This window comes from Lacerta agilis, chromosome 7 (assembly GCF_009819535.1).
Source record: "Lacerta agilis isolate rLacAgi1 chromosome 7, rLacAgi1.pri, whole genome shotgun sequence".
Classification (NCBI taxonomy): domain Eukaryota; kingdom Metazoa; phylum Chordata; class Lepidosauria; order Squamata; family Lacertidae; genus Lacerta; species Lacerta agilis.
Window position 1 is genome coordinate 62310377 of NC_046318.1, and position 27162 is coordinate 62337538.

Consider the following 27162-nt stretch of genomic DNA (forward strand, 5'->3'; position numbering starts at 1 on the left):
AAAGCAACACTCAAAACATTTTTTCAACTGTTTTTTATCATAGGAATACAAATGTTAACAAGGCGCAGTGTAAACGTTCTCAAACCAGCTAATGGGCTCTGCAACAATAAAAGTAGAACTGAGGTGCATCCAAACACCAAGGGAAGTACCTAGCATTGTTATAGGTGGCAGGTGAACATTGTTCCTGGTTCGCACATCATGTTAAACAATGGTTTAAAGAAATCTTAGTTAATAAGCCACGGCTGAGCATTACATACTAACCCAGCAAAATGCCTTAACTATGCCTTGTTTGTGAAAACAAACCATGGTTTGTTGTTGCTTTACTGACCTTAACTATGGCTTAGTATTACATTACCTCCCTAATGATGGTTTAAGTGTGTTTGTTTTGTTGCCCTGCCCAAATTGCCCACCAGGTTACTGAAACTCTAAGCAAGCGAAACCACTCTTGCCACTCAGCAACTCTCACTAGAAAGTTCACGTTGCTGCTAACTCTGACTAATAACAGGATCCTTTTCCCCATCCAACTCTGCCTTTCCCTGCCCCATTTCAATTCACAGCTGCAGCTCAAGTTGGAGGTGAAAACTTAAAGAGAATTTCTTTGACATCTCGCTTTGAGTTACTTTATCCAAGCAGGTGCAGCTCATGGTAGCAGCAACTTTATGCCTTAATAGCAAAGCACAGAAATAGAAGAAAGAATGCCAAGTGAAGGAATTCAAAAGAGGTTCTATTCCTGTTGATCATTACAAATGAAACAGATGAAAATACTTAAGTGTGCATTATTGAAAGCAGTCTTTTAATCATCCAGTAGCAGATGGGGAGGGGAGATAGGGGATGGCTCCAACACAGGTAAGGTTTACTGGTTTATGGTAATGGGTCAATTGTCAAGGAAACAAAAATAAGAGTAGTAGGCGGAGCAGGGGAGTGGAAGAAAATGATTTCTAAAAAAACACATGCTGCAAAGGAGTATGGGCATTTCTTTATTGGGAGAATGTAAGGAGAATGCTCCAGCTTGATTAAAGTTGCTAAAGACTGCTAAGATTCCCATACCCTCACTCTTGGAGCTGACCAATGGAAAAGGAAATGGTGACATGAGGCGGCAATGCTAGCAGCTGGGCATTGCAAAGCCTTAAGGGAAGTCAGGAAGGGGGGCAGCTCAGGGCGAGAAATAGGCCGCATGGAAAGAAGGCAGTGTATGACAAAACAGAGTGCAGTGCTGATAAAGCCAAGGTTGCAGGTTCAATCCTCATAAGGGACAGCTGCATATTCCTGCATTGCAGGGGGTTGGACTAGATGATCCTCAGGGTCCCTTCCAGCTCTAGGATTCTATCTGCAGAACATTCTTTGGCATTTTTCAATTAATAGTGGTTTAAGAATGGTTTAACATGATGTACAAACCACACTATTATCTCACCTGATCCACTAAGAACACCTTGATTCTCTCACTTCCCAGCCATTTTTGAAATTCTTTCCCCCAATTCTTCACCAGACTCCCAGGAGTGACTATCAGTGCCTGTTTTATTACAGGTTTGCATCCATATGGCCCTTGACGCAGGAGAGTCCAGAGGACTGAAATGCACTGCAGAGTTTTTCCTAAACCCATTTCATCTGCAAGAATGGCTCCAAATCTACAGCTTGCTCTGAAAAAAGACAATTGCATGGTTGATACTTTATTCTTCTTCTTCTTTTAAAGCTAGGCAATTCTCTGCAAATCAGTATTAGGAAAATATATATTGTTAAGCTATGTAAGTCCTTTTTTACAAAATTATGTCTTGAGGCCTGGCCTTAGATTTTTATTTTGTTTACTTACTATTTGTATGTGTTGGTTCAGTCACACACCTTCAATAATTTAACAATGTAGTTACAAGGTGCATATTAAAGAATTTATTTTAGAGCAAAACCAGAAAGGTCTCCACAAAACCCACAAGGGTAAAAACATTAATATACAGAAAAGGCTACAAAAATGAAAAACAAAATGTTTATGTTTATTAGCTTAATCTAGTATTTTTGCTTAGAATACACCTCCTTCTAAGTTTCTGAGGCTGTTTTCTTATACAACCTGAATCAAATTTGTAGAAAGCTCCTAATTTTGGCAAAAGCTTTCTCAACTTACTCTGATAAGGGAATGAGATTGGAACAGTTTTACTGAATGAACAGGAATCAATATCCCTACTTTCTCCTTTCATTGTGGTCTTCTCCTTTGTTGTTATTCAGAAGTCCAATGAGGCTTACACTCAGGTAAGTGTGTATAGGATTGCAGTTTAAAATCCCTACTTCAAATTACAGAGTTTACATTAAGCAAATGGCATAGCAATTTCAACAATGAGCTTTCTCACTAACTTCCCTGTTAATCTATAATGTGTCAAGTGTATCTCGAATGAGTGCCCTGCTTCTCTGAGGGTGGAATTTGCTAGGAGAGAATTGGTTGCATTATTCATTAATAGAAACCTCCTGCTGCAGTTGGTCTGAATGCAATTCAACAGAATTAACTACCAGGGCTATGCCATTTCCTACCACTACAGCATACCCATGACATGTAGGCCAATTCTCAATAAGCTTCGGAGATACCAGCCTGCCCCCCACCCCATGCCAAGGTTCAAAAAATACCGATGAAATCAGAAAGCAAGAAGGAAGTTTGCCCACCTGTGTGATTTGCTGCAGGTGACTGAAAGACCATACTTCAGCTTTTGTTCACACAATTTAAAAAGTACAAAATGATTATCCTCTTACCTCATTCCCATGATACATTCATAAAGAAATGTGATCCCTTCCCGTTGGTGCGGTCGAAGATGGTTTACAATGTGGGGGTCCACAACAACATCCACCACAGGCAAGCCCGACTTGTTGAACAACCGCTGGTGATTTGGGGATGGGCGCAGCATAACTAAGCAATCTTAAATTTGAAACACAGGAATCATGAATGCAACATTACTGTTTATTCAGTAAAAGCTACTGGTTGGGGGGGGGGGGATGACAGCTGGCAAACACTGTTATGTTTTTAATCATCAGATTAAGTAAAGCAATAGAACAGCAAGTGATCGTCAATGTTACCTAAAGAGATTTTACACTTGTTTTGATTTAAAGGCATGGTGTGGATCTGCCCTCAAGCTTTGAAGGAATATTTGACTGGCCACTGCTGCCTTCCCCAACTTGGTACTCTCCAGCTGCTGTTGGACTCCAACTCCCATCAGCACCAGCCAGCAAGCCCAACATTTAGTGCTGATGTGAATTATGTTGTAAGAATTTTAAGGTCATATACATATACAGAGGTACCTCTGGTTACGAACGGGATCCGTTCCAGAGCCCCGTTCGTAACCCGTGATGTTCTTAACCTGAAGCACCGCGTCTGCGCATGCGTGAACCGCCGGACCCGGAAGTAACGTGTTCCGTTACTTCCGGGTTTGACGCGTTCGTAACCCGTGTCGTACGCATCCTGAAGCATGCGTAACTTGAGGTATGACTGTGTGTGTGTGTATGTATAATGTTCATAAATGTGCTAAGCAAGCACATACATAAATGTATAAACCACATATCTGAAACCATTTTGTCTCTCCCAAATGACCTCAAATATTTTTCTGCAAGGTCGAAGGAAATGGGGAGCCTCCCCATTGTCTCTTTGCTCACAAATCCTGTCTCAAGGGCACATTTAAGAAATGAATAGGGTGAGACTGTGACCTGTGACCTGGATTCAGGAACTGAGTAATTACCATAACAAAAGAGTGGCCAGGATGCCCAGGTAATCCAATCAGGTAACCTGGCGGACAGGATAAAAACAATGCACTCAGATTTCTGTTGTAGTCCACCCCTTCTCTGATGTATGTATGATGTACTAGGGGTGGTCTTGGGCTCCAGGGTGGGCAGTTCAAAAGTCTATATAAGGGCTTGCACGCATGGTTCGGGGTCCCTCCTGTCTCTTGCATGTGGCAGTGAGCACCCTTACATGTGGCAGTGAGCATCAGGCTTACTAGCTGCTTTGCTTCTCAATATTCTCTGGTTGGCCTCTGTTACTTTCTCCTACCGATAGAGAACCTACAAAAGGACTCTATATGGGCTCTTGGGTACCCCATAAGGGAAAAGAAGAAGAAGAAGAAGAAGAAGAAGAAGAAGAAGAGTTTGTATTTGAAATCCCGCTTTTCACTACCCGAAGGAGTCTCAAAGCGGCTAACATTCTCCTTTCCCTTCCTCCCCCACAACAAACACTCTGTGAGGTGAGTGGGGCTGAGAGACTTCAAAGAAGTGTGACTAGCCCAAGGTCACCCAGCAGCTGCATGTGGAGGAGCGGAGACGCGAACCCAGTTCACCAGATTACGAGTCTACCACTCTTAACCACTACACCACACTGGCAGTTTTTTTCTTATAACAATAAGAAGAAACAATTGGAAGGTCCCAGGCTGGGAAAGGTTAGGCTGCTGCAGAAAAGAAAGCATCCTCTCTAAATTAATCAGATGGGTGGGCATTAGTTACAGATTGCCCATTTAAATGTATTGGCAACCCCTGCACATTTCCTCATGTAGATTTGAGATTTATTAAAAAAAATATTCACCCCAATATATTGGAGCAGAGCAGGCCAAGAAAACAGGGTCTAAATCCTGCCTGTCTATTCAAATTCAGAAGAGGATAAAACAGAAGTTAAAAACAGATTAAAGCAGGTGAACCATAAAAATCCTCACTTGGTGCGCATGGATCATGACGTGGGTTATAGTTCTGGGAGCCTTTGGGAGGATTTCCTTTAGTGTTAGTTTTGGATACATTTTTGAAAGGGTTGCAGAATGGTTTCACAGCAGCTTGCGGGACGTTCCAAATCTCCTCGGCAGTCTTCACACCAGACTGAAAACACTTGCCGGTTTTGAAGTCCTCTTCTGAAATTATGCCCATCACTTCAATTTCTTTGCCTCCAACCATCAGTGTTTGGCCTTGGTCAAAATTCTCCAGGTCTTTGGCTTTGTATCCAGCACCTAAGAAAGGCTGCAAAATGTTTAGCTGAGATGTACAGAAAATTAAAATAATAGTAATAATAAATCTGTCAGGTAAAAGTTAGACAAAGACTTTGGCCACATTAGGTTGGATCTAGAGTGCCCTGTCCATGAACGGAAAGGCTCCAAGATCCAATGGAGACTCCTTGCTGGAAGAAGGGAAGCAGAAGGAAATTCTCATCAATTCCTCTAGAGCCCTGCAGCCTCCTTCTTCTCATGCCTATCCAGAGGGTTCCCCCAACCAGCTCCATGGATGTCTGTTTGAGAACCCCTGAATTAAGGGGTGTGAAGTATTACAACATGCTTGCCCAAAAGCCACATGCTTTTGTTTTTCATTTTACTTTGAATGCTTTTGAACTAACAGAACAAACAAATAATTTGTTGGATTTATCAGTTAGTTAAAAAAAAAAAAAAGCAAAATGGCAGGGTGCATTAAACATGAGCAGGGCCTTCAGCCTGAGATTTGGCTGCTTATTTCAAATCAGATGCAGGTCCCTGCCTGGTCACGTGTATCTTTTCCTAACTGCCCTCTTCTCTCTCCCAGTTCTCTTCTCAGACTCCTCCCTGTCCTGTCCTTCCCCACATTCCTCCAGATCTTTCTCAAGCACCAATACTCATTCCCTAAGTCCCCCAGGCCCCTCTGCCTCTTTTACTCTTTGTTTCCCAAGCCCCTGCACCTGCCTGGCCCTTCTCTCTTGGACCTGAGCCCATAACCAATAGCAAGCAGCCAGAGACCATTCTGGCTTTCCTACTTCTCTGTGACACAAGAACAGTTCAGCCAATCACTGACGAAGATTGCGCCACCGCCAAATCCATTGTAATGCCAACCATACAAGCAACTGTTTTCATTTTATTCAAGCACACATTCATTTGGGGGCAGTGCTGAACTTCTACACATCAGAGTTGCACTCTAATTGGCATTACCTCTTCCAATGTCTCTGCCTTCTGTATCTTTCAGGGTCACCGACTTCCCTCTCACAATAAGAACGGCATCACCTTCCCACTTCTTGTGTTTTTTCTTGGAGGCCTTGCACCACACTACGCTGAAATATTTTGTGAGGCAGCCAGGCTCCTCCTGGTGCCTGGCTGTTGCTGTTGTCACAGGGCACGCTGGACCTGTAGAGGCGAAGACACACAAAAAAGGGGAAAGAGAGAGAGCGCTTGCAATAGGTCCTTCAAGTTGAGCCCAGGGAGGCAAATAAAATGACAGCTGTGAGTGCCAGCTCAGCTGCCAGTCTTTTCCCTTCCTTTGTGCTTTTAGATGGGCTATATGCCTTTCTTTTTTTAAGAAAAAATTTGAAACTTGCAGACACACTAAATTTGAGATGTGTATATGGTACTTGCCATAACGTCCAAAGAAAACAGGGAACGTTTATATTGTCCATGCTGGGAGTATGAACTTGCATACCCTGCCTGAATTTGCATTAGTGGGCACAAAGTAAGGACACCACCTCTCTCCAAGCCTACTAGAAAAGGAAAATGTTGCACAATCTATTGTGGGCCACGCAATCCGGCATCCAGAGCAATGGCTTTAGCTTCTACAGAAGCAACAGTAAAAGCTGAGGCACCAATGCAGGTGTTTTGTAGACTAGGATTTCCTTTTGAAATTCTGTCTGACTGAGGAACTAATTTCCTGTCGGAAATTGTGCGGTGTCTATGGACCTATTGTGGAATGAAACAGTCTATCATCTTCAAGTTATTGGTTTAGTCAGTGGTACAATTTAATGCCACTTTGAAAGGAATGGTGAAAAGTTATGTTAATGACAAAGTGCAACATTTTTAATTTGCATATTGAGAAGTTTCACAGGAGTCAATGGGGCTTTTTTCCATTTGAACTGATGTTTGGAAGAAAGGTAAGAGGACCAATGTCCTTGGTAAAAGAAAGCTGGGAAGGAAAGCCAGCAGAAGAGAAAACCTCAGTAGTGAATTATGTTGTAACTTTTCGAGAAAAAATCAGCGAATGGGATGAAAATTATATAGGAGAATTTAAGACAAGTACTAAAGCAATGGAATGACAAGAAGTTGCAGGAAAAGGAAGGTCTTGTTACATTTAAATTAAATTAAAAGCAGCACCGGAAGGTCCTTATATTGCTCTGGATAAACTGGATGAGTGAGCTTACTTGGCAAAGGTGGAAAGGCTAAAGTAGTGCACAAAAATATGTCTAAACCTTACCATGACAGAGAAAAGAAAGAACATAGTGGCAGGGGTTAGAAGGTTTTGAAATATAGGTACAATGCTGGGAGTAGGAAGGAAATAGGAACCCTTCCACACACCTGGTGAATCAGCAGTGGTAAACAGAAACTAGTTCTCTACCTATAGTGGGGTGATTCTCCACACACAGGACATTCCCAGCCCTGGCTGGAAATGCCTGGGATTGAAGCCAGAACCATTTGCATGCGAAGTGTGTGCTCTACCACCGAGCTACAGACATTCCAAAACAATACACCCTTCAGCTGTTTTTCAGCTATGACTCTCATCATCCCTGACCAGTGGCTGTGCCAACAATATCTGGAGGGAACTATGTTGGTGAAGTTCCCCCCAGCTGAATAGTTTTGAAACATAACAAAGAGGCATTTCCAGATGCCGTGTAATAGATGGCACTGAATGGGAGCAGCTAATGGATCAAAAATGTATGCAGAGAATAGAGACCAGAATTACATGGCAAAATGGCAGATACACAGAGGTAACAATGTACACAGACAATGTACAGTATATCTTACAATTGTAGCTAATGTGCTCAGGGCAGTCAACTGAAAAATGTTTGAAATCACGCCTCAATGGTTTTACTACAGTATACAACCTGGAAAAAAAACCAGTTTACTAGAACAAATGCTGAGCCTATTTAAATATAACCCAAACAGGTCATTTATACCATCTAGAATCTCTTGTCCACATTGTAGCATAATTCTTTTTATTTTTAATTTTTTTTTAAAAAAAAATGACCATATACTGAAAAATGCAATTCAAGCAATAAGATTTCAAGTACACTGGTTTCAGTGGGTCTACTCTGATAATAACCATGCTTGCTTTCTACAGTGGAGCAGAAACATTGTTCATTCTAGTACTCACTATCTACATAATCTGCACATCCTTGCCTGTGTAGAATGTGTGGGATTACCTTGGAAGAAGTCAGAAAGATTATTCATTTTTTTAGCATTTTAATATGCTATGCAGAAGCAATTACATATAGACAAGTCAAAGACATTCTTGGAAGGGGAAGACATAATCTTTCCAAACCACATTACATAAACCCGATTTACATAAATGTAATTCATTCAATAATTTAAACAGGAAGCTACTGGTAATAGTAGAGACCAATTTTAATAAGGGTTATTCAAAGGTAGTCATGTGTATCTAAATATTCATGTTCTGCCCATCCTGTCTACCAACAGTGGCCTTACTTTAGTGTAAATTTTAAAAAGCAAAATTTCCAGAATTTAGTAATCTGAAGTCTAACTAAGCACACAAATCTTCCTTGATTACCTAAAATACCATTAACCTTATCATTTTGCACTAAAGTAGTTAGTAAGATGCCTGAGCAAGTGCTATCTGTATCAGTATTTTATTCTAACTCCAAAATAGTTCAATATTTTTTGCAGCACGGGGAAGGGAGGCAAGAATGGGATACTGGTGAACTTTGTCTCTAGACTTCATCAGATATTTTATCCTATTCTAGTCCTGAGGTCGAAACAAAATAGGAAATTCTTTCCAGTAGCACCTTAGAGACCAACTGAGTTTGTTCTTGGTATGAGCTCAGTTGGTCTCTAAGGTGCTACTGGAAAGAATTTCCTATTTTGTTTCGACTATGGCAGACCAACACGGCTACCCACCTGTAACTAGTCCTGAGGTGCCACTCACAGAGCAAGGCAAGTTGATTGCTGCAGCACCATGGAGAGCTCCTAATGAGCAACATCCTTGACAAGGGCTGGAGGTGAGCTGAGTGCCTTTGAGCCTTTGCCTCCAAGTCCATCTTTCTGATCCTCCACCTCTTTTATTGGAGCACTAGGTATCTGAAGAAGTGTGCATGCACACGAAAGCTCATACCAAGAACAAACTTAGTTGGTCTCTAAGGTGCTACTGGAAAGAATTTTTTATTTTATTTTGTGAGGGTCTGTGTTTTAGTTCTATGGCCCTGGTCCATGGGATCCAGTTTAGCGACTTCCTGCCAGTCAGCCTCATGGTCAGTGAACCCCCGATCCCAAACATGAGACTCAGAGCTAGGAATCTGGTCTAGCTTCTCAGACAGTGGCAGTATAGCCTTTGTCTCATTGTCCTGGTCACTGCTGGACTTCAGGATTATGACAAGTTTTGTTTTCCAGTTACCTCTCTAGGCACACTGTGTTCCGGAGACAAATATTTGCATTATTCAGGCAGCATAAAATGCTTGGAAAGAGTTGAAGTCCTTTGCTCTTTCTGTTGTAGGATCTACCGGGCTTTTATTTTCTCCAGCCCTATCTTCCAGTTGGTCAAGACCCTTATAATGGTGGCAATTAAAATCAAACACAGTCTTTGATAGACTTGCTGGGAGTATCTTTACCCTGCCTGACATTTTTCCTGATTTTCAATCCCTGTCCTCTCTTGCCTACTCATGAATCTCTGCTTTCACTTGAATGACTATTGAACAAACACTCAACATCCCCCCCAAAAAAAATCCCACCCACGCAACCTGTCAGCCTCTTCACCAGTTGTGCAGGCATTCAACACAACCACTGTTGAGGATATGTGTAAAATAATGGATTTTGGAGCCAGGCTTCTGGAGATGCCATAACCATTTCTTCATTGTCATCTCTGGTCAGTCCAATTCCACAGACTATTTTGTTAAAACAAAATCGAAAATTCTTTCTAGTAGCACCTTAGAGACCAACTGAGTTTGTTCCTGGTATGAGCTTTCGTGTGCATGCACACTTCTGAAGAAGTGTGCATGCACACGAAAGCTCATACCAGGAACAAACTCAGTTGGTCTCTAAGGTGCTACTAGAAAGAATTTTCGATTTTGTTTTGACTATGGCAGACCAACACGGCTACCCACCTGTAACTGCAACTATTTTGTTAAAAACCTCTTCAGAAATTATTCTTGGCGGAAAGTGAACATTGGTACTTACTGTGATAAGTTCCTTCTCTGTAGGAAGGAAGGGGGGTTGTCATTACCCACCTCTCCACTGGCAGGAAGTCAAACTTTTGATAGGGTACACCTGGTGGGCAGGGCAACCCCCTCATCAGTGCAATTTATGCTTAGGCAGGTAACCTTATAGCCAAAAAAATAAACAACAGAAAAGGAAGGTAGCCAAAAAAATAAACAACAGAAAAGGAAGGAAAAGGAACACAACTTGTTAGGAGAAAAGAACTCAGTGGTCCCACTGTGGGACATACCATTCTGTTCCCAGGGGCCAGTCCTGAGAGGCCCAAATGGCCCCTGTAAGGTAGCCCAGGTGAAGAAGAGAAGATAACCCTGGTATGGGATAAAGAGTAAGAGGAGAACAGGGGTGGGGGAGAAACAGGTGGAGGAACAGAGCAGGAACGGAAAGAGGAGCCAGGAAAAACAAGCCAAAGAAGTACAACGGGAAGTCTGGAACCATAGCTAGTCCAAGTAACATAAACACTGAAGCTCCTAATCAAATTCAACATGCTTTTTAAAGCATGTTATCAAATGGAAGGCAACCAAGCCAAGAACAGGTCCAAAGTAAAAGGACTGAGGGCCATAATTCCAGCCATGCATCTGAAATTCTAGGGTTTCTGTTTCAAAGCTTGCCTGAAGTTCCATTTAATTGTCCTAGCAGCTGAGAAACAGCTGGAGCTCAGATGTTAAAACAATGAGGCTGAGTAGGATCCAGGCAATGGTAATGAACTCCCTGCCCCCGCCTCTTCCCCCACACGCTCCCCAAATTTGCTGCAGAGGGTTGAGGGAAACCCCAGAACAGATTTAGTGAGCACATCAATGCTTTTTTTCAGGGGGTACTCAAGAGTACGCAGTACCAGCACTTACTGTAACAACTTCATGGTAAGTACTGGCACCTATTTTTTCGGGGGGGGGGGGGGAGCACTGGGCACAGGGATACCAAGGGAGTGGGGAGGGAAGTTCCTGTGCCCAGTGGTTATGGTTATTTGTTCATTTCTTATGTCAGCTATGTATATATTGCTTAACACCAGAGTTCTAAGCAATGAAGTTACAAAGGAGATACAAAAGATAAAACAAGAAAATCAGAAAAAAATCTGTTCTATAAAGATGTTAATTGCCGTAAGTAAGGAGAGGTGAAACACAATCATTTTTAAAATAAATAAATAATTGCACTCTAAAGGGTTTTGAAGTTTATGGGAGTAGGAGGATACATATTTTCTCACCAGGTAGTATGCTTATATATGCCACTGATCAAGATAACGACGACTTCTCCAAAATATTTAATCAGTGATCTCTACACTCCTAAACTGTTTACAAGCTTTATTAAGGCCAATTTATTTCCAGGAATAAAGAGCTAATGAAAACAAAACAAAACCCAGAAACGCAGATTGGGGGTGGCGGCAGGGAGATTGAGGGTATTCAAGCAATGCTCCCTAAGAGTGTAGGTAAAGAAGGATAAAGGATGAAAGGACTAAACCAAACAAGATTACGTGGAAGTAATCTCTTTCCCTGCCTCTTATTTTACAGGGCGATATCCTTTGCACATATCAGAAATAGCAGAAGCTTTATCTAGGTGGAGGGCCCCCTGAACAGAAGCCAAAATTCAAGAGTCTATGTGCGGGAAACTGGTTCAACTGGAACTGTTAGGCAAGTACAAGCTAGCAGCTTCAGAAACAGACAAATAATTAATTATTTCACACCTAAAACTCAGAAACGTTTTAAAAAGCAGAGGAAGCTGCCTTCTATCGAGCTCTGCCATTGGGCTATGGTACTTCCTCTTCAAAAGCCTACTGTCACTATTGTACTTTTAAAATTACATTTTAGTATGTTCTGGCCCAGTTTGCACGTCCTAAATAAGGGCTTGTCCACACTTACCTTTACTCTGCTCATTCCAGACCCCTTCTGCAATTTAAAACTCAGTGTCTGAGCACCTTTCCCCTGCCCCCTGGAGCTTCCGCTGCAAAAACCTGCTCTTTGAAGCTCAGTCAGAGGAACCATCAATCCGTGGAAAACCCAAATTTATTTTTGCTCCAATTCAACTTTAAAGAGCAGGTTTCCATGAGGAAACCCTAAAACTGCTTGGACACGGAGCATTAAAGTGCAAACCTCTGATTGGAAGAGGGGGCAATAGGCAAATATGGATAAGCCCTAAACCAGTGACATGGAACTTCTGGTCTGCAAGCCTAATTTGGACTCCTAGGACTTCCCATTTGACCCTTGTGGCTATTTTAGCTAAGCCATGCTCAACTGCCCTACGCTTGACATCCTATGTGACTCTGGAAGGGGAGGCAGGATAGGTAAAGATGCATCTGGGCCAAAAGGCGTTGCTGATCAGCTATTAGAAGCACCGCAGTGATGCAATAAACCATAGTTACCATGAATATTGTGCATGCTTCACTTCTCTTTTATACCCAGTAGGAGCAACTAATTGTGATCCCTGGCAAAGCATTATATGTGAACCTGGAATCATAGCTTCTTTTGCTCAAAACAAACCACAGTAGGTAAGCCAAGAACAAAACTTGCTTTAACAGTGTGGTGTGTGTCTGGAATAAAGATCCCTAGTTCAGATGTAACACTGATCCAGAGAAGAAGAAGAAGAAGAAGAAGAGGAGGAGGAGGAGGAGGAGGAGTTTGGATTTGATATCCCGCTTTATTACTACCCGAAGGAGTCTCAAAGCGGCTAACATTCTCCTTTCCCTTCCTCCCCCACAACAAACACTCTGTGAGGTGAGTGGGGCCTGAGAGACTTCAGAGAAGTGTGACTAGCCCAAGGTCACCCAGCAGCTGCATGTGGAGGAGCGGAGACGCGAACCCGGTTCACCAGATTACGAGTCTACCGCTCTTAACCACTACACCACACTGGTTTGTTGCTTCTGTAGTCTAGAGGAGAGGAGTGAAGGAGGAGCCCTCTGCAGCGCACACTCAAAAGTATTCCGTTACCTATGGTTTATTGTGATGTACGAATGCCAGCATTATATTCACCCTTGTTCAGGTCAACATGGAAGTATCTCACCAGCAATTCCTTTCTATGATAAATACTTCATTTGAACTACAGCCATTTCCACAAGTTTTATGAAAGGAGGAAACAAAGATAGTATTTTTCTCCATTTTGCATATGTTTATTGACTCACAAATAAATGTGTATTTCAAAGGACAGATAAGAACTGATTCACCAAAAAATGAAATAGAATAAGATCAGCATATTTTACAACAGCTGTATAAGTTACCATTTGCTTTTGCTAACAGTCATGTGGTCATAAGATTTCAAAGGGGTTTTTTTAGTCTTAGATCTGGTTCTACTTTAAATCAGAAAACCTGGGAAGACCAGTGAAAAATGGCTTAATTTTTTTTGCAAATTTGCATGAGAAACAAAATGGAAAAAACATGCATACCCCTACCCCCCAAACTTGGGTAAATACTTCTTTTCTAGCTCAAAAAGAATTGTGAAATAACCCTGGTTTTTATGCAGAATTGCTAGATATTCAAAGATTGTTGAATTCGGGAAGATCCCGACGTAGTCGTATCGCTTTTAACTTTTCTACTTTAATTTTTGCTCTCAATAGCTCTTCTTCCAGCTGCTGCCTTCTTTTCAAGCCATCCCTTTTCTCTTGGATATAGAGCCCAATTTTCCTTTGATTTTCCAAAATGATGTGATGCTCTTCTTTCAGCATTTGCAACATCTGGGGATCATATCCCCCACATGCCGGTCTAAATCGTTCTCCAGTTTCAAGCCTGAAAAATTCATCTCTTCTGGGGATGGGAGATGGAGACAACATTCTTATATCCACAGAAGACAGGGAAGTTGAAGGAGATCTCTCCATTGCATGGACCAAATGTTCTTCTTCTCTTTGCTCTAAGCTCTCCTGTGTTTGTAACTCTACAATCAACGATGCAGGTGGCTTGACATCCTCCTCGTCTTCATCCAGCTCCAATGTGATAGCAGCAGGTTGGTGCTCTAACATTGACTGCGGTGAGCTGGTAGTAGCAACTATTTTTTTATCCGGTGTAGCACTAAAAACAGACAAATAATATTTTCATCATTAACAGAAAAGAAAAAGGAACTTCTTAGTCTACGAAAAAGGCAAAAACTTTAACAGGACAGCAAGCTGCTAAGCAGCTATAAAATACATTGGGCAGCCTGGTAAAGCACCAGGACCAACTTACCTATTTATCATTGTTTTTAAAATATTTTTAAAACAGCTATGAAAAACAAGATATAATACAATACATAGTAATGTTGGGGTGGGTGGGATGAACAGTCCGACCAAAATTCTGAAAGCTGGAAATATAATTTACTACATTAATGGAGATGAAGATCAGGCTGGAGATCTGTATTAATGTTCTCACAAAATGCCTTCAGTGTGTGCTAACTGGCTATCTTACAAAAACTAGCTTAAATCAAAGATTCACATTTATATTATAAACTTAAGAAAGAAGAATGCAAGTTTTCATCTACTAGTGTGGGGAGACCTCTATTCAAAAATTAGGAGAGACAGTTACCATGGCGGACTTGGTATTCAGAATCCGTCAGGCATCTGTTTAGTATGAGTCAGTTATGTCAGTTTTAACAGAGCTTGGAAATGGTCATCAAATGCCAAATTAGATTCCTAACTCTGCACTGCCTCCAAACAAATCATATGCTGATCCACCCAGACTAAATCTGCTGTTACTAGTTTCATAAGGAAGTGACCGTCTTTGACAAGGGTGTTGGGTAACAGCAGCATTCAATGGTGTGTTTCACTAGGGTGGCCCAACCCTATTTTATTAGTCAGCTACATGCAAAGCATGGGTGTTCTGTAAAAACAGAGCGTAGGTACTTGATTACTGTGCAAGTCCAGGGATGGAGCTGAAATCTGCTTTGGTAGGGGCAATGCAAGGAGTCTTAAGTATTAAAAGCTTAAGAACCCTACAGGAAGCCTGCAAGAAGAGGGTGTGAGCACAAGCATGCTGGTTCACAAACATGCCGCCTCTGATTCTGGGGGTAATATACAGCCATGTGTCTAGAGTTCACTTTAAAGTTATCTAAGTTGGTGGCTGCCACCACATCTTGTGCAAACCAATAAATTCCATAGTTTAATTATGCACTGCGAGAAGAAGTATTCTGTTTACTCTGTCTTGGATCTCCCACCTTCCAGTTCACTGGATGACCCCCTCCCTAGCATTCAGATAGAAAAGATTCTCCCTATCCAACTTCCCTACACCAGGTGTAACTTTATATACCTCCTTAATGTCTCCCTTTTGCTAAACAAAATAGCTCCAAATACTGGAACCTTTCTTCATAGTAGATTTACTCTCCAAGGACTGCATACTTACTTACCTTTTGGGAGAGAACCATTTGATACCCACTGGTTTTTTTAGGGGCTAACTGCATATTACAGGCAGTTAGAAATTAGCCAGGAGCCAGGAGTGTTATTGACTGGCCCAGGTCCAACTGCAGCCATGTGGAGATTCCTGGATGCAAGGTTGGCAACTGGGGAAAGCAAAATATCGCTTAGAGAAGGCTCTGCAATATTTTCCTCAAAGCTTGAATTCATTTTATTCTGGATTGTTTTATTTGATGTTTTAATGTGTTGTAAACTGCTTTGAGATTTGCCATTTAAATATAAATAAGTATAAAAATGTAATTAATAAATATAATAAACCCCGTTGCAAAAGGAGGTGCCTGGACAGTCCATTGTGATGACCGTAACCTAAGTTTAAGGTGCCATTTGGTGATTAGATTATATATCTGAGTTTCTAACTCTTGACTACTGGTAAACAAAGGCCTGATGCTGTACTATGAAAGAAAAACAGCTGGGCTGGGGTTTGAGAGACGTTGCACCAGGAAGGTGCCTACCGCATTCCTCAACTGCCAGTTTAGGGCACCAAAGTGAATCGCCCCATTGTTTACCTGGACCACAGGGTTCACATCATTAATAAACATGCATTTTAAAGGTCACGGGATGGAGATTAGGAGTATAGAAACAATGAACAAGTAATAGGTTTGCACACACCCCTCTGTCTTTCAGCCAAATCTTAGAGAGCAAAAAGCCCAATACTTTTTGCCCCTTAAGCTAACTGGCCTCATAAAGGCTGCCCTGAGCTTTCTAACTACTTGGCAGGAGGCAAGAAAACAATTCTAATAAATTTTCCAACACCTTTCAACTGAATGAAGCTATAATGATTTAATTGTAACTGCAGTTCAGGATACACAAAATGAAAAAAAATAAAAAAGAAACCACAAAAGCACTGCTCAGGGTCATAACAGGCAACAGAAAATGGCAATGTCAGTCAAATGACACTGTGCGATAGGACAGCCCGTGGATATAGGAAAAATATGAGTCATTGGCTGCTTACGAACTGAACTCTTGTTATAAGCAATGTGAGCTTGGGGGGGGAATATATTAATCAGTAATACTAAGTTATGAATCTCCTTTTGCATGTGCCTCAAGGCAATTTACAAACAGCTCAAATTAGTTTTAAAAACAGTAAAAAGGAACCCATAAGGCCTTGAACTTTTCATCCTGATGGAAAAACAAAAAATGCTGCTTGTCAAAACAAAAAATGTCTTCCATTATTTCTGTAAAGTACAGGTGGTGGGGTGGGCACCTCTGGTATCTCAACAGGGATACTTATTCCACAAAACAGTGGCAGCTGCACTGAAGGCCCTGCTTCAAGTTACAGTACTATGAAGCAGGCTTTCGATATTTGGGGGACTTTGAGGAGAAAGTCTCCTGTAGAACACAGGGAGTTACCAGGTACATAAGGGTTATGAAAGTCTCGCAAGCAACCTGGTCCTGAGCCGAACAGGGCTCTATATGTTAGTACCAAAACTTTGAACTTGGCTTGGTAGCAGACTAGCAGCCAGTGAAAATGCAGTGGACAAGGTGTTAAATACTGGCAGTTGTCTGCTCTCACAAGCAACCTAGTTGCCACGTCCTACACTGGTTGAAGTCTCCAACACAACCTCAAATGCACAGAGCATTACCCCAACCCTGCGGTTACCAATGCATGAGTGGTCATAGCTGTTAAAAGGTCCTCCTAGCCACTGAGGACACCTGCGCCTCCAGTGACACCCTGGATGGCACACCTGCTCCTTCAAAGAGTCTAGCTTCCTGGACTCACACACAGAGCCTCCATCATGCTATGATTTCAGACTCAGTTTATTACTCTCATCCAACCCACCACTTCATCCAGCCACTGGAGCATTTTAGAGAGATGAGTTAGAGCAGATTGTGTTTCTGCTTCTCGATGGTGACTTTTGACTGGGAACTGGAAATTTGGAGCTATGTATCACTATTCTTCTCTACCCCTGTTGGCCAAACCCATTCGATGACTCAATGGTCCTATGTACCAGGTTTCTGTTAATCAAATGGGAGGAATAAATTAATGGTTTCCAGACAGCAGAGACCGACACGGAAACAATATTAATGGGAAGCAGTGGGGAGATGAAGAGGCAGAATCTCAGTTGGTTGGGTGGATGGCCAATTTGGTCCACAAGTTCTCTCTTGAAAAAAAGGAATATATTATGTACAAAAAGGATTTAGAAAATCTTTTCACTTAGATCCCAAACAACTACAGGGAAGTCAGTTTCATTCAGATTAATGAAGCTTACGCCAACATAATATCGTCAGGATCAGGAGATTGTTTCTCCAACTGATGTTTTTGGAAAACATTTGTTATTGAATAAAATAACAAACAAATCTTTCAAATTTCAATAGTCTTTAAGGTGCGCAGTATTAATATTTTCAAAACATTTGTGCTGCTCACACAGCACCCAAAATGGCTTACAATGCAAAAATAAAACACAGCTGTAATTACAAATCCACCCATTTCCACAACTACAAAATTATTAAGCTACAAAAGAAACCTGCTGTATTGGCTAAGGGGTTAAAGGAAGATTATATGACCACCCAAAAAGTGGCCCCATACTTCTGGCTTATGCTGACCATTTCAATCTACATCAGTATTGTGGAAATTATATACACACACCCTTCTAACATGCTATTACAGATCTATACACACAGTACTTAGATGGGAGTATGCCTGAGTGAACTCAACAGGGGCTTACTTCTGAGTAGAAAAAGGATTGTACTGTAAAAGTCCGTTTTAATTATACCTTATTTACCCTAGGCAATAAATAATTATTTCACCAAAAGGCCCACCACCACATGTTATTTTTACAGCATCTGCCATGGTGGGATTTAGACGACTGTTACCATTCAGAGCAACCAGATGCCGTACAAATCAAGGACTGGCCATTGTGCACAAACATGCCATTTTCCCGGAAACTCAGATTAACATATTTGTTTTGCACAGTAAGTGACATGAATTTAAATGGCTTGTGACAGGAGTAAGGAAGAGAGCTGCTCGATTTCCCCTGGTTTTTAAAATGTCTGCATCCAGGCACAGGACAAATCTGGTCTGAGAAGCTTTTGAGCAGCTGTGTTTTGCATGTCAGTTGTGGAGGGGGAGGGCGGCATAAGCAAAGGCCCTGCAAGAAAGCTTGAAGACAGCCTGCCTGCTCTACGTCTGGCTCAAATCTAGAGAGGCTCCAATTTGATTCTACACTAAAAGGCTGCCCGAAAATATGAAGACTTTTGTGTGACTGCAGTGTTCCGATCTGTCTGCGCACGACCCCTGTAAATGTGCTCCATACCCTCTTTTTTGCAGTTTAAATTAGAGCATTAATCTGCATACTGGCCTCGGAGAACATGATTGTTTAAAACAATCCATGTGCATTGTTTAAAAAGGCATGGTAGCATGCGAACTAAAATCATTTAAAAGGTCTAAATTCAGTCGAAATGTATTCCACCCTGAGAGATTAACATAATCCTTGACTGGGCACACTGTACTGAGAGAGGCTCCTTTGTTCTCCTGCTCGACTTTATGTAGATATTATCCAAAACAGGCATCAGCTTCTGTATGCAGAGGCAAGTTGACCGCAGTACTACCTTAAATGTAGAACAGCCTTTTGCTTGGTCAGTGTTTGAATGCTATGCCTATTAAAAGGGGAGGGGTAAAAGTTGGAGCTCCTATTTCACTTGGATTCTTTCTTAACCCTCACTTGCCAAGGGTCTGACAATAAGATCTCTTGAAATGCGGCTGGAAGTTGAACAGAAAATTCAGTCACTGTTTAAAAATTAAAGTAGTAAATAATAACAATAATCACAAGGTTTTAACTTTTCCCCAAAGGCTAAGGCATGTAGCTCAAAAGGGGATGGCCAGAGAAGACAGGAGGCGCTATAGCGGCCATCCAGGCGCAATGTAAAAGGCAACTTACCATGGCAGATTGCTCCTCTCCCTCAAGCACACGCTGGAAATCTGGGGGATCATCTCCACAACTTTCTTGGTCGGTTCAGAGATGTAGCTTTTGTAATCGGAAAGGCTCTCTTTTTGCTGCAGTAGCTCCTGCTTGGCGTATTCCTTGAGCCTCTTGTACAAGGTGCGCAGGCCCTGCGCGGTGCGAGGAGGGCGGTCTGCTCCAATGGCATTGTAGTTATCAGCTATGATGTCCCAGCATTTGTTTTTCTCCACTATGACCGAGTGCTTGTTGGTGTGCTCTTCGAGAATCTTAACATACGGCTTGACAAGTTTCAGCAAATCAAGCTTTTCAGACAAGGTAAAATTCGAGGACCTGGCCTTCCCAACCATCGTTCTCTCCAGCTTGAAGAAGCAGTTCCTGAAACCACCACGCAGATCCTAGCTCTGCTCGGCTCTTTTTCACAAACAGAAAAAGATCAGGCTTAACTAGGCTTGTCTCATTTAGGCCCACGCCTACAAGGGAGGGTTTATTAAAATTCCTTCAGCTTAAGCTGACGCAGGTTCAGGAAATCTGCTTAAGCCAAGCCTGACCTACATAAGGCTTCAGACTGAAGGAGACGAGGAGAAGCAGGCAAAACACACACTTTTGTGTCAAGAGACCCATACATACACCAGATTGAAAACATAAAAGGTTTAAAGATTAGCACATTACCCTGCTAAATATTACCCAATTCATCCTGAGTTAACAAGCTCACTCACATCTCTTTGATCTGACAAGAAACTGAAACTGCACAGAGGATTGGATTTATTCATGCCCAAGAAAGCAACAACTTTTTTTTTTTTTGGTCATTTATTGATTGTTAAGCCGAACCACCACAGCAAAAGGAGAAATGAAAACAACAAACAGGGGGATTTAGGAGCGGGCGTGTGTAGAGAGATCCCTAACAGAGCCCCTGATCACGGCTCCCTAGCTGCTGTTCTCTCTGGCAGTATTTGCATAATGCTAGTCCTGCTGTCAATCAGGAATTGCATATCGCCTAGCTAGTTAGGTTTCACTCAGGCTCAGGCTTCACAGTAAAGCTAAGCTTCCCCAGCACTTTGCAGCTCGCCTTGGCTTCCCACGCACGCACACACTTTTTAAAGAGGCAGTCGCTCAAAAGAAGGAGTGCCGTGAACAAAAGAGGGGGTGGGAACGTTAACATCAAGTTCTTTTCATATTCCGCCACCCCTTGCAGCTGTGCCTTTCCGTAATCTACCCATCTCACAGCATCCATTATCTCCATTCAGCAGGATTGTGGCTAAAAAAATAGCTCTCGGGAGTCAAGTAATAAACACAACATTCAATCAGGGTTCTGGATTCATTGTACTGATATAAGTAAAAATAAAATTCTTACAACAGTATACTGTGTGGGCTTTCCTAACTTCCACCAAGAAGCTATTATTATGTTAAGAAATCCAACCACTGCACAAATGGAAAACATGAATTTTTAACTATTGTTTGCCCAAATCACAGAGGGATTCGCACACAGTATTTTCTCTCTCCTTCTCTCAGAAAATGTATAGTAAAAGGAAGTAGGAGAGGCTGTTGGATTTGGACTTGGAAAACCCACTCCATGAAGGTCACTCTAGCGTCAAAGCAGCACATCTTGGCCTGGCCTCCACTGGGTTGTTGTGAGGATAAAGTATGACATCCTGTAAAACGGCCATTCAGAATTCTTTCCTGCCCAAGGCAATATTTTAAGCCAAGGAAACTGAAAGAGACATACATCTAACAAATGAAAAGATCCCTATTTTAAAACATCTTTATTCCTGTTCACTATCTAACAAGTGTGTTTTGCTTAAGACTTGAGACAGATTTGGGAGACATCTGGCTTTTACATTTTCAAAAACAGGAGACCAGCCATTGTGCAGTTCTTTGTCCCAGCAGTCCTTGATGCAACCTGAAACCGGCATAGTGCCTCCTAGCCTAATCCAATTAAGTTTGCCATCTCCTCCTGCACTTCCATCTTAAAACAATGACCAAATCCAGACTGCCTGGCTACATCATCAGCCGAATTCCCTCCATCCTCCCACCCCATTTTGCTTTAAGTCCAGCCTGATGCAAGATTTCTTGACAGTTTGTTAACTAATGGACATTCTGCCCAAGTGTAAATTCTGAAATATTTCATATGGATCAGCATGGAACTTTCATGATTTATTTATAAAATGCAAATTGCCGCAGAAATGTGGAGAACTGAAGATTGGAATAATTCAAACAACAACAACATCCCTAAGAGAACCAAAATGGACAGATCATTCTATTAGGATTTGGAAATCTTTATCCTGTATCAAGTCTGAGAAGAGCTGAGGGAAGATATTACCCAATTGCTACTTTAGCCCTAAGAATTATGTGGAGGGAAGCCAAACAATAAACAATTTTTTTAAAGTTAGCTATTTGACGAGGGCAAATTCAAACAAGGTTCACCCACAATTTGCCTGTTAATTATGATTATACCTACATTCATTGGCAATTTTATTAACTCATAGCACAAGTAGAGCACCATGACCTCAGCTCTGAGCTCTCTGGAGGAAGGGCAATATAAAAATATAATGAGAGAGCAAATAAAATAACGTGTGTATGAGTAAGGCGAATATTCCATCCCCCCTTTCATATATTATAGAATAAGGCAAAGGTAAAGAATCTCAGGCCAGGGGGCCAATCCAGACCTCCCCACTCCACCCTGTGGCGTTTCACCCCTAAAGGTTCTCCAAGGGTTAACTTGGCAGGGAGGAGCTTCACCAATGGGAGCTCTCCAGGCAATTAGAGTGTGGAAGGATGGCAGTTAGAGAGGATAGAAAAGGCAGTTAGAGGTTGGAAGTTAGGCAGTTGAGTTGAGTTGAGTTAGAGAGGGAGATAGAGCCAATGAGCAGAGCTAGAGCAGGTTGAATAATTAACAGGAGGCATTAGGGATAGTTATTGGAACTAGCAAAGAGATATTGACAAGATATTATCTAAGAACGTAAGCAAAGCACTGTATTCGAAACCATAAGCTTGTTACTGGGTGAAAAATAAACTTATTCTTTTTGGTTAAATTTTAAAAACCTGACTGGACTCAGTGATTACCAGGGAGGGGATCCTGGTTGGTGGCAGCGGGACAGCGGGACTGTGGTGGCACAGGGATCAATAGTCCGTTAAACGACCGGGGACCCTGTGTGAACGCCACACTCCCCCCGCCCCCTCATAACCCTCTCCCAGACAACACCTCTTACTAACTCTGTTTCACATCCTCCTCAAATGTTTTTGCCTGGCTAGAGAGTCCCTGAAGTATGGTAATTCCTGGCTGGAGGACAGAGAGGGTGCTATGAATGCAGAAGCAAGCCTATTGTATCCATTGGTATGGCCCTGCCCACTAGTGGCATGTGTCCCCTGAAAGGTTGCCCAATAGTTAATGTAGCCCTTGGGATGCAAAAAACGGTTTCCACCTCTGAAATAGGGGAGCCTCCTGTAGACTAGGAAGATAAAAGGATGTTTTTATGCATGTCTCTTCTGAGGTCAGTCCTATTCAGTGGGGTGGAACTTCTAACCAGGTAAGTGGGAATACAACTGTGTCACAAATCATTCAAAGCAGCCAATATAGATATTTAAAAACAGGATCAGAAAAACAAATATAACAATCCAACAAAAAGAGTGCCAGAGAGGCTATTAACAGAACCACAAAACCAAATAGAACCAGCAAACCAGAACCAACCATCATGCAGGTCAGAAACGTGCCTCAACAACAACAAAAAGGATCTTTCAAACAAAGTACAATTTATCAAATGCAGCGCTAACACTAAGCATCATAAAATAGGGCAAGTGGATAAACAAATCTGAAAGGCAAGTGCGGGATCTGACAGGTTTTATATTTATTCAAAGATACACATACCACCCTATGATAAAATACAGAAATCATTATGTCACCGTCTAGAGCTAGTAGATATAGCTTTATTTTTTGATGGATTTATTTAACCTTCATTTATTGTTTACAGTTCTCAGAACTCATGCTCCCAGGTACAGTGGACCCTCCAGATACAAACTTAATTCGTTCTGGGGGTCCGTCTGCAACCTGAAAAGTCTGTATCCGGAGGTGCTGCTTCTGCGCATGCATGCACAGCGAAACCTGGAAGTATACACTTCCGGGTTTGCTGCGCTTGCAAGCCGAAGTTTATGTATCCGGAGGGATACGTAAGTAGAGGTAAGACTGTACAGTGGTACCTCCGGTTACGAACTTAATTCATTCTGGAGGTCCGTTCTTAACCCAAAAACATGAGGTGCGCTTTCGCTAATGGGGCTTCCTGCTGCTGCCGCACTGCCGCCGTGCAACTTCTGCTCACATCCCAGGGCAAAGTTCGCAACCAGCAGCATCTGCTTCCGGGTTAGTGAGCTTGTTACCCAAAGCGTTCCTAAGGAGGACGGTACATAACCAGAGATTTCACTGTATACAAAGCTCTAAAAGGAATCCCATTCTAGAAATGTACTACAGATGTGGAATCTGCAGTGAACACACACAGTCATATGGATGAAATGGAATTCCATTTAGCAGTATGCTGAAGATCTGGTTTTTTAAGCACTGTGAATGTCTTGCCCTGTACTTTTGGATGTCAGGGAATGGAATGTTTTACAGATTGATGGAACCAGCAGGACTTCTGTAAATTATCTTAATAGCCCTGACAAATATTTTTAGGATTTTTCTTGTGAATGCTGTCTTACTTCACTGCAGGTGCTAAAATACAATCATCTCGGGAATGCTGACTAAATCATCACCAACCTGCTACAATAAAAGGTGTTCCTATTTAACATATATTTAAGCTCTAATTATCACCAGCCATTTAACTCCCATCTTACAATTTTTCTCCTTTACATTCCCAACTAAGCTTTTATTTCATACACCTGACAATTGGGCCTGCCATCCTCTTCTTTCACTCCCCTCAAGAGAGTCCAATCTAAATTTCTCAGAGCCCTTTTACAAGTCCCCAGATGCATTTCAAATGCATGGGTCAGATTAGAAACGGGGATGATGAGAGTCGCGGCTCATATTAGCTTAACATCAATCTATAAGGGGTTGACACTGAAATTGCTCCCCCAAGGTATAGCTCCATTGATTTTTTGTGATCAGTTCCAGTCTGGCTGGCAGATAATGGTCCTGAACTCTCTGCAGAAACTGGGCCTTGCTCCTCAAGCCATCCTAAATTTGGAATTGGATCAAGCAAGATCCATGGTCAGGCAAAGACTTATGGACATAGAGAGACAACAGGACTTCTTGAGGTCCCCTGATTACATAATTGCAGAAGAGATATGTTGCTGTCCTGGCAGCATACCTCCATTTCCTCGTATCCAGAAATACAAGAAGGGCCTTTACTCTTGCCAGAAGTTCAGCTCTGCCCTCACCGGTTCTGGAAGGATCTTTTGGAAAAGTCCCGTACGCTCAGAGACTTTGCGCCTACCCATTAGGGGAAATAGGAAGCCCTGAACTCTTATTTTTTAGATGTCTTTTTTATGATGAGGCACGTAGAGATGCCATCGACCCCCATCTGGTGAGGCTTGCTGACCTTCCGGACAAGCCTAAACTAAATTTTCTCCTCTTAGGCAAGAATCACAAGATGACCCAGATGGTCGCCAGATTCTGCACGCAGATTTGTAGGTGTAGAACACCCCCTGGAATAAATAGATCACTAGGAAAACTGCCATAGCCGGCCTCCTGGGCATTCCAGGAACAATCTGTATGTTAGTTTAACCTTAGGTCCTTTTGTGTTCATGCGACTATTTTAAGTTTAATCTATAAACTGTTATTGTATATTGTTTTAAATGTCTGTTTCAATCTTGTGAAAGCAGTCTCAGTTGTGCTTCTTGAACTGGTCTTTTACTGTAATAATAAATTATTACTATTACTATACATTTGACAAAATGGGCCTGAATGCACAAAACATTTTTTTTTAAATCTTTAAGGTGTCACAAGACTCTTTGTTGTCCTGTGTTAGGGAAATTAGAGGTAAATGGTCCACAATGATGAGGAAGTAGCCTTAAACTGCTTTGGAATGCAGGAACTATTTTGGAAAATTCTTTCCCCAAGCACATGCTCCATCCTGGAGGGATGCTGTAATCCACTGTTTCTTCCTGTGACAAGATAGCAGTTTGAGAGAGACTAAGAACACGGGTGGCGCTGTGGTCTAAACCACAGAGCCTAGGGCTTGCCGATCAGCTCCCGTTGTTTAGTCCCAGCTCCTGCCCACCTAGCAGTTCGAAAGCACGTCAAAGTGCAAGTAGGTAAATAGGTACTGCTCCGGCGGGAAGGTAAATGGCGTTTCTGTGTGCTGCTCTGGTTCGCCAGAAGCGGCTTAGTCATGCTGGCCACATGACCCGGAAGCTGTCTGCAGACAAACGCCGGCTCCCTCGGCCTATAGAGCGAGATGAGCGCTGCAACCCCAGAGTGGTTTGCGACTGGACCTAATGGTCAGGGGTTCCTTTACCTTTACCATACCTTTAAGAACACAGAGCGGTGGGTTTGGGCTTGGTGATCATCTTGGGGTGCTGTGATGACTGTTTCCCTAGAGATCTGATGTAGTAGTACTGAACTTTAGTTTTCTTGCTGCCTGCTATCACAAAGCTCAACCTATATATTTGTAAATAAATGCAAATATTACTAAATGCCAGTAAGCTTCCAGTGACTTTACAGAGTAAAGTGGGAAGTGTGACTCCCCTGGAACTTCTCATCACTTGAAGAAATGGGGTGAACTGGTAACTGGCATGATGAGATACATTTCTCCCTCCACTACAGCACTGTAACAAGAAACAATTCTGCTGCCAGAATTCTTTCACTAAAATCTGTTGGTCCCTTTGAAGCCTAGAGCTGGCAACTGAATTATATGTGCTCCAGCAAAGCAGCACTATTCTATAACTGGAGAATGTTTCTGCATCATTAACCAAGCATCGACCAAAACCAGGATTCCATCTCTACAAGAAGTTGTTGATAAAATAACTGACAATTGCCAGCATTACTTCATTTCATGTATATTGCAGCAGGCACTGTGATTCTCTAATGGTTTGACTTCACCCCCAGAGGTGGACTCCATTGTCTCTTGAGACAGATGAGTGCCAATAGTATCATATAAACCCCTATATACTGTGTCCCTCTTCAAATGCCTATCAGGCTCTTTGGTCCCCTGAAAGTGGCTGCTATTTGTTTTCGTCTATTCATTTTTGCTCTTTCCTCATTTTGAGAACCTGAAACACTGACAGTATCATTGTTGAGAAAAAACTCATCCTCAGCCAGATGCTCCCAAGCTCCTGACAGCTTTCCTTCATAAACAATTTTTTTAACTGTGATGCTTTATATTAAACCAGTCTACCAGGATAACATTCAAATGTTTGTTTTCTTACCTATTTTAGTTCTATATGGTGATTTCACTCCAGTTTCAAAATGACAGTCATTGTTATTATTATTTTTAGAGCAAAATTCTTCTTGATCAGATTTCACAGCCAGCATAGAACTTAAGTCACAAGTTGTAGAACAGATGTTTACAGATGTTGAGCCATTCAGTTGTCCCTCATCCACCTACAATATATCGAAACAGTTTGGGTTGCACATGACTTTTCAAGCAACAGTATCAAAATAAGTGTGTAGCTTTTTCTTATTTAAATACAAGTTGAAGCCTGAAAGAAGTAGAAGTTCATATGATGAAGGAGATAGCTCCAAAGAGGGAAGGAGGCACTGTGAGAAGCCTAGCTTGAACTATGCTCTCTCTACAATTTCCAAGCCAGTAGAGAGAGGTCTGTGTGCATTCCTTGGCCTTACCATTCTAATAGAAAGTCTAAA

The 27162-nt window shown here is 42.0% G+C and overlaps 2 protein-coding genes across 7 annotated transcripts in view; both read right to left on the reverse strand.

Moving 5' to 3' along the window:
• The window catches only part of RAD54B (RAD54 homolog B), a 57442-nt gene that overhangs the window by 27798 nt on the left and 2482 nt on the right, over nucleotides 1-27162 (reverse strand). For all 5 annotated transcript variants that reach the window (XM_033155582.1, XM_033155580.1, XM_033155581.1 and 2 more), the window contains exons 3-7: nucleotides 26727-26901; nucleotides 5895-6086; nucleotides 4668-4952; nucleotides 2728-2890; nucleotides 1412-1637 (exon numbers count right to left, since the gene is read on the reverse strand). In XM_033155582.1, coding sequence (XP_033011473.1) covers nucleotides 1412-1637; nucleotides 2728-2890; nucleotides 4668-4952; nucleotides 5895-6086; nucleotides 26727-26901 — 1041 coding nt within the window. The remainder of the gene's footprint in view (nucleotides 1-1411; nucleotides 1638-2727; nucleotides 2891-4667; nucleotides 4953-5894; nucleotides 6087-26726; nucleotides 26902-27162) is intronic.
• FSBP (fibrinogen silencer binding protein) lies at nucleotides 13183-26809 on the reverse strand. Of its 2 annotated transcripts, XM_033155587.1 has the most exons (3): nucleotides 26727-26809; nucleotides 19350-19784; nucleotides 13183-14098 (listed from the first exon to the last, which is right to left on the reverse strand). In XM_033155587.1, the coding sequence occupies exons 2-3, from the start codon at nucleotides 19718-19720 to the stop codon at nucleotides 13570-13572; spliced, it is 900 nt and encodes a 299-aa protein (XP_033011478.1). In that variant the 5' UTR covers nucleotides 19721-19784; nucleotides 26727-26809; the 3' UTR covers nucleotides 13183-13569. The 2 variants fall into 2 exon arrangements, with proteins under 2 accessions (XP_033011478.1, XP_033011477.1); XM_033155586.1 differs by lacking the exon at nucleotides 26727-26809 and having other exon boundaries at nucleotides 19350-20465.